The sequence below is a fragment of the Rhinatrema bivittatum genome, chromosome 15 (assembly GCF_901001135.1).
Source record: "Rhinatrema bivittatum chromosome 15, aRhiBiv1.1, whole genome shotgun sequence".
Taxonomy (NCBI): Eukaryota; Metazoa; Chordata; class Amphibia; order Gymnophiona; family Rhinatrematidae; genus Rhinatrema; species Rhinatrema bivittatum.
Genome location: NC_042629.1, coordinates 30,633,528 through 30,646,787, shown reverse-complemented (window position 1 = coordinate 30,646,787; position 13,260 = coordinate 30,633,528). Strand labels below are relative to the sequence as shown.

Sequence of the window (13,260 nt, the reverse complement as noted above, 5' to 3'; positions counted from 1 at the left end):
TCTAGTAAAACTACCACTAAAATTATTCAAGAGCAATCAATAAAAGCTCTTTTGGTGGTGAAGTCTAGGGTCTCTACAGAATCCCAATATAAAACCTCCATTCACAGAACCTCCCTCAAAGAATGTCAGAATTACAGAACTAGGAAAGGTCTCCTTACCACTCGCCATAGAAAAATACTACTCAAACTCTAGTGTCACCTCACTTTAACAGCAAAACATCAGCATACCTCTGTAACATTTAAAATCAAGCAAAAACCTACTCAGAACCTATAGCAAACCTGCCATACCATAACAGACTAACTGCCAGATTCAAACAGTAACAACCCTACTCATGAAAAAAGACAACACTGCAAATATTACACCAGGCCCTAAAACACCAATACACCTCCTATTAGGAAAAAACAGACAAGTCAGGCTGCTATAGATCTCTACACAGAAACTACATGCTGACAGAATACCTCACCCCAGTTACACATGCACAACACAACACCCTCACCAAATACAGAATAAAGAGACCATAAAGCATAACTAGAAATGTGCACACAAAATCTGAAATGGAAACTATAACAAGCTAGACTTACTTTGTATGCAGTGCAACAACAGAAAAAAACGAAACATCAGTATTCCTTGTTAAATATCAAATACAATCAAGAAATATAAAATATCAACCACACCAATAAAAAAAAAAAAGTCAAATCATCGAATAATTAAAAATGCACACAAAAATGTTTTAAAAATTACTAGCCAGGTTCTTATGGCCTGGATTGGCCACTGTTGGAAACAGGATGCTGGGCTTGATGAACCATTGGTCTGACCCAGTATGGCATGTTCTTATAATAAAATATTTCAAAACAGCAGTAATTACAACTAATGAGGTTCATAGTCAAAAGCATTTAACCAGATAACTCAGAAGATATTCAGCTAAATGAAGATTTGGGCACTTATCGGACTTTTCAGCCAGGCCTTCGCGGAGAGATAATCCTCTCACTGTAACTTGCCCGCTAGCTAAGTCAGCTCTACCTGTTATCCATCAGCTACTCCAGTTTTTCCCGTTATTATGGCGTTCCCCTAAGATTATTTGGAAGTTTCATCAGGAATAGCCCTATGTTTATATTATACTTTAGTATATTTCTATTGTACCACATGTTCATTGTTTCTTCATGTTCATTATACCTCATGTTCATTGTATCCGCCCCACGGCGACATTTCAGTTTCTATGTAAACCGGTGCGATATGTATCCTATACAGGAACATCGGTATATAAAAGTTAAAAATAAATAAATAAAATAAATATATTGGAACTGACTAATAAGTTAGCTGGCTAAGTTTGGGGCACTCTGGGGGCGTAACTGGGAGGAGCTGAGTTAGGCGGATAAGTTATTTGCCTAACTCGGATAATTCAGAGTTAGCAGGATAATGTTGCCGGCTCAGTCTGATCAGACCAAAGAGATGTCCTAAAGTTAGTGGAAGAAAGTTAGCTGGCTAGCTTTTACTGTGCCAGCAGCTGAAGATGCACAGACTCAGGGCACTCTGTGCAGGTTACTCCTATAGTGCCACTAACTCATGCTTCCCATATCTCTTCACTTTTTGCAACTAAAGATGCTCTGTTTATCCCATAACTTTTTGAAGTTCATTACCATTTGAACTTCTGTAACCTTTTCCAAGAAGGCATTCTTGGTATCCACTTTTTCTGTGAAAACAAATATTTCCTGACATTGTTCCTATAATGACCCCATAGTCAACAGTTTCCTTTCTACTGAAAAAAGTTTGCTTCTTGTACCCGATTTATCCCTGTCCAACGTTAAGTATCCCCTAAGGAGAGGAGGGATTTATTTAAGTTTCATCTCATATGGCTTTTGGTGCAGATCCCACACCATGTTGCCTTTGTATAAGAAGTGATATCCTACAAGTTGTCTAGCTTTTACAGCTGACAGCTGGGAGATAACTAGCATTGCATAAATGGAAACAACCTGATAGACTAGGTGGGCAAATTGGTTCTTTTCTGCTGACATTTACTATGTTACTAATGGAAATTGTACTTTAAAAGGCCATCACAGGAAATGTAATATTCCGAAGTACAGTGTGCTCATTAATAATAGCAGAATTTAGCATCTCCTACAATCCAGACATAATGTAGAGAACATGCTGAGCAGAGCAGTTCCAGGAATATGCACCAATCCATCTGCTGAGCTGCAGCTAATGCTGCCTGAATCTCAGTCTCATATACTAAAAGCTGGGAGACTTCAGCCAACATGGGCAGGGCTGGAAGCACAGGCAATCAAAAGCAAAATTGTAGAGCGCTGTAATAAAGAAGCAAAGCCTAGGGTTTGCATCACTAGAAGGAGCCCTCTGGTCAGTTGCATCATCCAAGAGGGTCCCAACAACTGCCCAGGGGACCATGGCTGTATAAATACACAAAAAAAAAAAGACAGTCCCTGCTCAGTGGAGCTTACAGTCTAGTTGAGACACCCAGCAAGACAAACATTTCTGACCTCAGGCAGGCTGTACCAATAGGAAGGCAAAGCAATGTGGGGCCTGTCAGCTGGCCTGCACTCACCAGCCCTTTCAGGAGTCTCCTTGGTAACAAGAAGTCCTTATGAGGGTGTTTCTGCTGCAGGGCCTGTGTGTGCGTGCCAACTCACAAGCCTCACACAGCTTTTTCCTCCTATTGCCAATGCCTGAAGATCTCCGCCAGCACGCACACACAGCAGGAGCTGCTTGGGCAGAATTTACACCAATGTTTCTAGCAGAACAAAGCCAAGCCACCAAGAGATAAACAGAGTGTGACGTCTGTCACTAAATTCACAAGCCAGGTCTCTCAACACTTTTCAAACTCTTTCCATCCCTGCATACTATTCTTTCTCCTACATTCATTCCTTTAGTCCACTTACCATCCCTGTTCTTAACGTGCCCTTCATATAAAATAACTGTCCCCAGTTTCCTGCAGCAGCTCAGAAGTAAATTCTGCACCATATTTACATTTTTAATACATAAGACTATTTTACATTATAAAACTCAAGTCATTTTCCACCCTTTCTTTCTGGTGACTTGCCACTTTCCAACCATTTCAAAAAGACGACATTGACACCCTACTCACTATCCTTAAAGTGACCACCTGCCAGAAAGATCCTTGCCCCTCCTGGTTAATCTAGTAAGCAAAATCCTGGCTACTAACCCACCTCCAGGCCACTGACAATACATCATTGGTGGAAACCCATCTACCTGCCTTTGCTTAGCAAGGTCATTGAAAAGGGATGCACTATCACAGTTATCTGGCCACCTGCTCACCATAAACAGCATCTGGCTTCCATCCTCACTATAGTACTGAAGCCATACTAGCTAGCCTGGTTGATGAACTGAGGCTCTGCCTATATTGCAGAGAAGCTGCTCTGCTTATACTCCTAGACCTATCTGTTGCATTTGATACAATAGACTGATCGTTCATCTAAGCAACCTAGGCCCAAGCAGCCCAGCACTACCTGGTTCATATCCTACTTACATAACTGCACCCAGTCTTCCTTGGACTACCTACTTCAAAGCCATACTCTCTCACTTATTGAGTACCTCAAGGATCTATCCTCTCGTTGACCCTATTGAACATCTACATGGCACCCTTTGGCAAGCTCATTAGGGAGCACAAGATCAGTTATTACTTTTATCCAGATTGTCCTGCTTAGCCTAGACCAAGACAAGAAGATTGCCCACCTAAATGACTGCTCAAGTACAAATGTGAACTGGCTACACTAAACACAAACCAAAAAACGTAACCCTAAGAAAGCAGCGGTATTATCGGTTGGTAAAACAACCCATAGCCAGTGGCCACCTATACCCAAAAGGACAACTCTCCCCATTAGCTCCCAAGTTCAGACATTTAGCTTCATACGAGACTCAACTTATTACAAGAACTCAAGTCCAAGCAATAATTAAAGCGTCTCACCTTTGTAACTCTGCCCCTTTCTGGATGTCTTTGCCTTCGCCACAGCTATCCAGGCCTGGGTGATCTCCCACTTAGCTTAAGATAATTCGCTGTACGTTAATCTCAAATAAACTAAAACTATCAACTACAACTCATTTAAAATGCAGTAGTCAAGATGATACCAAATGTTAGCAAATTTGACAAAATTACTCCAGTCCTAAAATCACTAATCATTGGCTCCCTACTTCCTACTGAGCCAAATTCAAAATTCTGGTGCTGGCATACAAACCCCTCAAAAACTGTGCACCAACCTACTTCACCCGCTACACACTCTCTTGCATGCTGCACTCCCTACCTCAAGCACAACAGGCCGAGCCCAGCTCCCAAAGCAATGTGCCTCACCGGCCCCAGAAAAAACTGCCCCCACCCTATATCAGCTCCATGACACTGGTAAAAACCTGGCTCTTGAACGGAGCACTCAAACTGCTCATGTAGCTTGAACCACTTCACACTCTCCCTTAAGACCACTCCCTGCCCAGTCTAAATTTAATTATCTATATTTGGTGTTTAATTGTGTGTGTCCTATATTTACAACTTATTACAGAATAAATTACATTCACAATTAGAACAATTATCATACTGCACATATTGCATTCTGTACTACAAGGACATGATTCCCCCTAACATCCTTTCCAAGCCAAGCCCGCAGTCTCCCGACAATACCTGTCCAAAATATGTCAGTATTGTGATAGATAAAAACAATTCTAAACCAAGTGCTATTTTTTTATGTTACCTGCCCTGATCTTTGGAGGGCACAGGAGACAAGTGATTTTACATAAATCAAATAAACACGGGGAGATTCAAGATGGCCACTTGAAGAGAGGCACGGATTCATGGAGCTCCTCATTTCTTTAATTTATTTCCTGATACCTCATAAGAAGCAGAAGGCGAAGATTAGGGAGATGGTCCCAGCCACCCCCAGGTCCGACCCTTCTCAGCCCACCATTGAGGGCTTCTTTTCTCCGGCGGCGTCCTTAGCATCTCGAGCCGTGAGTGGGTGGCTCCCTTGCCGGACCGGGAAGTTACACTTAGCCCCAGAGCTCCATCGATTCCGCCTTTCCCCCCTTCGGTGGTGAATTTGGATGACTTCTCACTGCCATGTGGGCTTATTAGCCCTAGATCAATGGCTTCTGGGGAGGGCCTTTCTGATGAAACCGTGGTGTGTTCGGTTGTCGAGTCGGATGCTGGCTCAATGCCTCCAGAGCAGTTTTGGGAGTCTGTGAGCAGAGAAGATCCAGTGTCAGGCCCCAAGTGATTACCTCGACTCCGGGGGGGGGGGGGGGGGGGGGGGGGGAAGATCTGCGGGAGCTAAATACTTTGCAGAATAGCCAAGGCACAGAATCTTTTCTTCTTCGTCCTGCATTGCCAAGACCTTCTGTGATTACTTTAGACTCTGTTTGGTCTACATTGATGGTTCTTGAAAAATCTCTCTCTGCTTTGGCTGATGTTACTTTGACATTTTCTTCTTGCATCCATACTGTTGAATCAGAGTTGGATTCTCATTCTCAGAAAATTGATGTTTTGGCTAAATTTTCTTCTTTACACCAAGTTCAAGATACTTTGATCAAATCTGATATGTTTCATTCTAGAAAGCTGGAAAATATTGAGATTTCTCTTTGTTATTTAAATCTCAAGATATTGAATTTTCCTCTGTCTAATATGATCTCTGTTATTGACTTGTTCAAAATATATACATCCGAGGTCCTTAAAATACCTATTGAAGCTATAGCTTCTATTGCCAAAGCCTACATGTTAAAGCCTTCGGACACCAACTCAATTGACCATGTCCAAGAACTGGATTTAAATCTGACCCAGCTGTTGGAATCTTCAATGGATGTGGTTATTTCTAAACGTGGGATTCTTTTATTTTTTCTCAAGAAAAAGATTATGTTTTAAGATTATTTTTTGTCCTCTTTTTATGGCCAGCGAGTCTGGATATACCCCGATATCATATGTTCTACTCAAGAACATCATAAAAATTTTCTTGCTATGCGTTTTATAGGCCTTGGCACTCAGTGCGAAATTTACTTTGAGATTTTCTTGACAATGTGCGACTTCCCATGTTGGATCTAGATTTGTTTATTTTGATCCTGCCCATTTACGTCTTTATCTGGATACTCATACCTCGGCTATTTCTGCTTAGCTTAAATGGAAGTTTAAAGATTTAAGCGCTTGTCTCTCTTTTCTTCAGTTTTCTCAGTGGTTCATAAGAAAGAAAATGCCATACTGGGTCAGACCAAGGATCTATCAAGCCCAGCATCCTGTTTCCAATAGTGGCCAATCCAGAACCTGGCAAGTACCCAAAAACTAAGTCTATTCCATGTTACCATTGCTAATGGCAGTGGCTATTCTCTAAGTGAACTGTATTACCTATATATACCGCTTCTTTTTCTTCTTGAATCCCTCTATTTCTTGATTGAATATGGGTAATATTTGTTGACATTGACCAATGTTCTCAATTATTGTTTACATGAATTCATGGTATGTTTTTATGTTGTAAGTTCTATAATCATTTTATGTATGTTCTTATTGTAAATCGCCTTGACCTTTTGTGAAAGGCGATTAATAAATTTTAATAAAAATGAAAAAAAACATGAAATATTGTATGGACCCTGGTTTATGAATATACTGATTTGGCATCTTGATATATTCCTTGTATAATTTCCATTTTGTTTCTTGTACTGGTAAACCAGCTCTCATGTATATTGCCACAAGTTGTATGCTTGTTTATAAATTTGAAATTTCAATAAATAAAAGTTTAATAAACACAGTAATACAACACTTATACATACATAATGAACAACATCCCATATACAGTTTAAAAATAACTAAAAGTCCCTGCTCATCATATAAGTCAGATCATAGTATTAGAAAGGAAGCAGTTAAGAGATGCATTTTTAATACCTGCCCACAAAAAAAAAAAGTTATTTTGCCCAGGTTAGTCCAAACAACAACTGAATTGTTTTATTTTTATTTACAGATTTAAATTTTGTATTTTACTGTATTTTATTAGTTTGTTTTAATTGTTATGAATGTCATCTATGGAATCCATCATGATCTACTGGACTGTGCGGAATATAAACGCTGTGACATAAGTTAAGTTTTGGGCAGTGCAGGTTGCCTTATCTCCATGTAATCCCCCCAAGCTGGTTGGAACTGGAAGACTTGGGGGCCCAGCGCTACATAAGGGAAACTGCAATACTGAGCATGTCTGCCTGGACTGGCCCCTTTCATGCCCTTTATCCATTAACATATCAGGACAGGCTAGGGAGGTTTTCTATGCCGGGAACCAGTGAAGACCCTTTTCTTCAGCAGTATATGGATGGATAAAAAGATATGAATCAGGCTTTATTTACATTTTTTTTTTTGCTTTTCCTTGCAACCTCAGGACGAATTAGAACAGAAAATTTGAAACAATAGTATCGTACAACAATAACATCCGTTGCACATGGCAATCATCATCGTCGTTTTAGGACATGCTTTTCCACCAAGAGGGTTCAAAGCAAGTTACAACAGTGGATATATAACTCAAATAGTATATAAATACAGAAAATATAGATGATAATGAATTGCATAAATAAAACTGCTTTGATTTTTTACATGTAAGGCAGTATATTAAGATAATAAACTAAGGCCTTATAGATAATATTGTATTGGTCTGATTAGAAAAAGAGATTCTTTTTAGATAAAGTGCATGAGAAAAATCCTACCTTGTCTTCTAATTGCAGTCCAAGCAAGCAAACATTCTTTCCCCTCCCCCTTTTCCCCAAAGACTTCAGGCTCCTTGGGAAGCCCATCCCAGCAGGATCCATGACTGCCACAGCAGAGCTCCACTGGGACCCAAGACTGCTGCACGAGAGATCTAACAGGCCGATACAGTAAAGCACGCTCAGCTGAGCGCACTATTTAACATGCAACCACTCTCCCCCCCCCCCCCCCCCCCCCCAAGCTAATAGCGCTCATCACATGCAAATGCACATTGTTGAGGTTATTAGGTATTCGCCCCAAGTACAAAAAAAGAAAAAAAAAAGTGCGCTCGATCCGCACATTTGTACGCTCAGAAACTAACACCAGCCCAAAGCAGACAATTTCTGAGCGGCCCAAAAAAAAAAAAAATACCGTAAAGCAGAAAATACTGCTTTTCTGTACATCCTCTGACTTAAAATCGTGGCGTTAGAGGAACCAAAAAAAAAAGTGCCGGCGGTCAGGTTAGGGAAAGGGATGCTCAATTAACGAGCAGCCATTCACAGGTTAGGAAAAACGGACGCTCGTAAAATTGAGTGTCCATTTTCCTAACCCTCTTGACAACCACCTCTCCTGGGCTGTCAAGGAGGCACTAGGGGCGTGCGATTGTCTCTAGCGCCTCCTTTTAGCATGACCCCTCATTTAAATATTGTATCACGCACCCAGGAGAGGTGGCTGGGGGTGCTTTAGGAAAGCGAGCGCTCAACACCGAGCGCCTGTTTTCTGCATGACTTTATTGTATTGGCCTGTAAGTGAGGAAAGAGGCAGCAGAGTCCTGCCAGGCCTGATGGATGAGCAGACAGTGGTTCTATGGGACCTGGGTAAAGGAGGCCTAGACAGAGGAACAGGCAGTGAGTAGGAATTTTATATAAGATGACCATGTTATATTCTGGGTCATCTTATAAATTGGGCCAATACAGTAACTTTTAAGAGATGGAGCTCAAAGAGGTTTATCTGGACGAACTCTGAGGTCTGAATACTTTGGCGACTTATCTGGATAAATTTTATCTGTTATTAATTAGATGAAATGTATCCCAGATACAATGTTCTGGGGCAGAGCTCACTTAACCAAATAAGTTATTTGGCAAGTCTTGACATCTCTAAGAACAGGGCTAAAAGTTGTCCAGAAATGTGTTCCCAGATACCTTTACCTTAATTGGCTCTATTCAAATAATATAGCTCGTTAAGTGATGACTCAAAAAAATAATTAAAAAAAAAAGTTTAGCAAGCCTGCCAGTCTAATCTCCATCCCCATCCCCCTAATGAAACAAATATTGCACATTGTACCTGATCCCTCTATCCCATACCAAGCCCCCCAAAATATACCAAAAACGTAGTGGGCCTATATGCCTGAAAAGCCTCCCCTTCCCTTCAGTATTCACAAAATACAATTTGCATATAGAGTCCCCTCTTTCAAGCCTAACCCAAACTCTCCTGCCCCAGGCACCACCAAATCCTTAGTGCCACTAGGAGCATCCAGCGTTGCTTTGACAGCAGCGCAGGTAACATAAGCTATCAGCGCTCCTGTCAGAGCACTGGATAAGTTACCCATTTTCTGATTTTTATTATAACAGTGGCTTCTAAATCTTTAAACACTGCGCCCCCAAATCAAAGCCTTCTCAATTTTAACATTGTGCACTATTATAAATACATTTTCTGAAACCTCTTATCTGTTTTGTCTATGTCTTGCTGGGAAGTAAGCTATAGAACAAGGACTGTCCCTTCAAAGTATCTATACAGCAATGCATCCATCTAGCAGCACTATAGAAATAAGCAGAGGGAGCAAAAAGTAATGTGGTCAGTGACTTGGCACAGTAATTTTATGCACCAAATGATGTGTTCATCCATGAACTAGAAGTGGGATCCTTGATTAGCTGCTTTTTTTGTCCTTACCAGTTTATCTGATCATAGAACAGCCCCTTCTCCACCCCAGGATCCAGATGCTGATTTGGCCAAAGGTGAGGTCAAATTTCTGGGAGGAGTTAGACTAGTACAGGAAGGAAAGAAGGTGGGGTTTAGAACAGTTGTAAGTGCCCCTACACTACACTACAGCCAAGCCTCACTGGGGGAAACCCGGAGAGTGAAAAAGGACCATGCGCCTGATTTGGGAGTGCACTGACAGTACAAGAGGAACACAGATACAAATTTGTGGCTGCACAACACTGTAAATCCGGACAGACAGCTCCACTTTTCAGCGCAGTACACTGGTCTGGTTTTTAATCAACCTCCTTCTGTTGTATTTCCACACATTTGATCTGATATCCCTTTACTGATTTTGGTTACCCTTTAAACCACTCTGCAGCCCTCAAAGAGCAGCAGTAGCAGCAGCTCTGTTTTAAACCGATCAATTGGTGCAGAATTACATAGATGGACAGGACGAGGCCCAACTGGCCCTTCCAGTCTGCACAGTTTCCCTCTCTGGGAGGACAAGCACTTACCCCACTCTTGTTAGCCTCCGCATTCAGGGCAGATATCCAGGCTCGTAGCCACTGGCTCTTCCAGCTCTTCAGAGAGAGCACCCAAGCTAGTAGCGAGTCTGTTTCTTGCAGGTCTGACAGAGGGGGAGCCTCAAATTGTCTCTGAAGGGTGCCCAGGGCATATTGAAGTAGGTAAAGCACAAGTGTGACTAAGGCAGCGATGAAAAGCGACACCAGGACGAACCAGCCGATCTCACTCAGCCAGTAATGCAGCCACGCCATGACTTGGCATAATGCTCCGTCCTCAGATGGCCACCAAGCTGACTCTGCCCCTTCTTGCTTGTTCGCTAGGAAAAGCCAGGAGCCATCTGGAAGGCTTTATCCCGGGCAGCCACCCTCCCCAAGGGGAGGAAATTTAAGGTTGAATTCACGTGTCAAGCAGGCACACTTGCATTTAGTTCACTTTTCCCCAGCTGATGATGCTTACGAGGCTGGACCGCCCACATGTCATCGTGGATAAAGCTTCAGAAAGAGGGAACAATCCACTTCACAGCCCTTTTAAAGAAAAGGATTCAAGCGGAACACAAAACCCTACAACCTGAGTGTCCTCTGGCTGCGGAAGAGGGCAGCTAAACTGGAAACGGAAGGGTGCTTACTGGCACAGCCGGCTCGGCTTCGGGGCGAAGATGCAGATCAGGAAGTGGGGCTGGGGCTCTTCCGTCGGGCGAGGACGGCGAGGAAAGTCCCAGGCTGCCTCGCTCGCCAGCCCGGGACCTGGGGCGGGGAGAGGGCGTGACAGCACGGGACCGCCCCGGGGGCGGAATCCGCTCAAGTTTCGGGAGCGGCAGAGCGCAGCTTCCTCCTGCAGCTGAAGTTTGGGTTCTAGGTTTCTTGTTTGCTGTTCTTAGGTTCACCTAAGTTTTAAGTTTCATTTATTTGTTAAGGAGTTTTTTTGCTTCCCCCTTTCCTCTCTTAAATTATCATCTCCTTTTTTTGTTAGCCCCAATTCGTCTTTCTTTTTCAAGTGAATTTTTATTGGCATTTAAATCATATTCACGAAATACCGCCAGGCAAAAGAGAATTACAATAGCAACTTTCAACAAGAAAAAAAAATCCACAAAGCGAAAAAGTCTCAAAATATAGCTGAATTAAAGTCCACACTGAGAGGAAAACAAAGGGAGGGAAGGGACATTCAGCAAGCACCCATGACCCAAAAATGGCCATCTCGCTTTAGCCAGAGGAACATGCTCGGGGATGGTAACTTTCAAACCGGTGTGCGGGCATACGGTGCATGTGCATTGGCACACGCCCAGGAGCACAGCCTTTTCATAACTTGCGTGCATTTTATAAAATGGCCTGGCCGTGCGCACACGTGTGCCAATTTTTAAGTAGACGCGTGCACGCACAAATCCCACTTCTTACGTCGGGAGATTTAAAAAGGGGTGCACATCAATGCCATGTTTACCTCTTTGTCCACCAGTTCCCCCAGTTAACCGTTAGGGCCTCTACCCCCCCCCCCCCCGGGTTCATAGCCTACACTGCCCCCAGTTACCCCCGACCCTTTAAACTCCTCAGAAGTGGCGCAATCCTTTTATTTTATGACTTGCACGTCATCCCTAGCAGAAGTAAAGTTATGTGGCAGGGCGAGTAAGTATTCATGCATTTAAACCACCACTCTCCCTGGCGTCGCGCGCACGAAGGAGCGCGACAAAGGGGCCTGCCTTTCCGCCAAGCAACCATCCAGCGCCCATACAGCGCCCTCTAAGTAATCAACCATCCTGCGCACTCATCAGCAAGCACTCAGCAAGCATCCAGTCTGCGCCCTCTCAGCAAGCATCCAGTCTGCGCACTCTCAGCAAGCACTCAGCAAGCAACCAGTCTGCGCACTCTCAGCAAGCATCCAGTCTGCACCCTCTCAGCAAGCATCCAGTCTGCGCCCTCTCAGCAAGCAACCAGTCTGCGCACTCATCAGCAAGCACTCAGCAAGCATCCAGTCTGCGCCCTCTCAGCAAGCAACCAGTCTGCGCACTCTCAGCAAGCATCCAGTCTGCACCCTCTCAGCAAGCATCCAGTCTGCGCCCCCTCAGCAAGCATCCAGTCTGCGCCCTCTCAGCAAGCACTCAGCAACCAACCAGTCTGCGCCCATTCAGCAAGCAACCTTCCAGCGTTCTTCCAGAGCACTAACCAACCAATTATTTATCTCCTAATCCCAGCCTATCCTCCCATCTGCCTTCCGCCTACACTCTGCGCCAGCCAGCTAACCATCCACAATGTCTCTTGCCCTTCCAATACCAACTCTACAATACCGCCTCCTACCTAAAAGAACATCTACCAGACGAGCCCTTCACAATAACTTAAAAACCCTCACCCCTATCTTGATTACACCAATCACCCAGCTTCTAGGCCTCTCCCTCTTCTCACTCTCTCTTTTCAATGCACAATCTCTAACGAAGAAATCCCTAATTTTCAATGATTATCTCACCGACGCCAAGCCAGATATCTGTGCAGTTACCGAAACATGGCTTAAGCCCTCAGATACAGCTTTAATAAACCAACTACCTACACAAACCTATGATTTCTTTTCACTCCCGAGACTGAAAAAAAGAGGAGGTGGTATCCTTCTGGCTACCAAAAAAAGCCTCAACTTCTCCCAACATCCTTTCAGCTCTAACTCTAAACTGGAAGTCGGCTTCTTCACCTCACAACATCTTCAAATCCTTCTTGTCTACGCCCCCCCCCGGGACTCCTAGAATCCAATGTCTCCCCCATCCTTGAAATCACCACCATGCTCATCAACCTGGATACTCCAGCAATCATTTTAGGAGATTTCAATCTGCACATAGACAATCCCTCACCATCTAACAGCTGCGTAACACTCATCACAGCCCTGTCTGCTATGGGATTCCAACAACTAGTCAACGAACCCACACACAAAGCGGGTCACACTCTGGACTTGATTTTCGTCAACAAGGGCATTACGACTACATCCAATCTGAAGAACAAAAAGGTTCCATGGTCAGACCACACTCTCATCTCTACTTCATTCACGCTGAAAAAATCCAACACTCCCTACATCCCCTCTCCTTCATTCCACTACAAGAGGCGATGCTCACCAGAAGACCT

At 43.4% G+C, this 13,260-nt stretch overlaps 1 protein-coding gene across 1 annotated transcript in view; it reads right to left on the bottom strand.

Moving 5' to 3' along the window:
• LOC115076485 (C2 domain-containing protein 2-like) overlaps positions 1 to 10,886 on the bottom strand; it is a 72,204-nt gene extending 61,318 nt beyond the window's left edge. The window contains exon 1 of the mRNA XM_029578029.1: positions 10,159 to 10,886. Coding sequence (XP_029433889.1) covers positions 10,159 to 10,419 — 261 coding nt within the window. The 5' untranslated portion in view covers positions 10,420 to 10,886. The remainder of the gene's footprint in view (positions 1 to 10,158) is intronic.
• Positions 10,887 to 13,260: the final 2,374 nt, after the last annotated feature.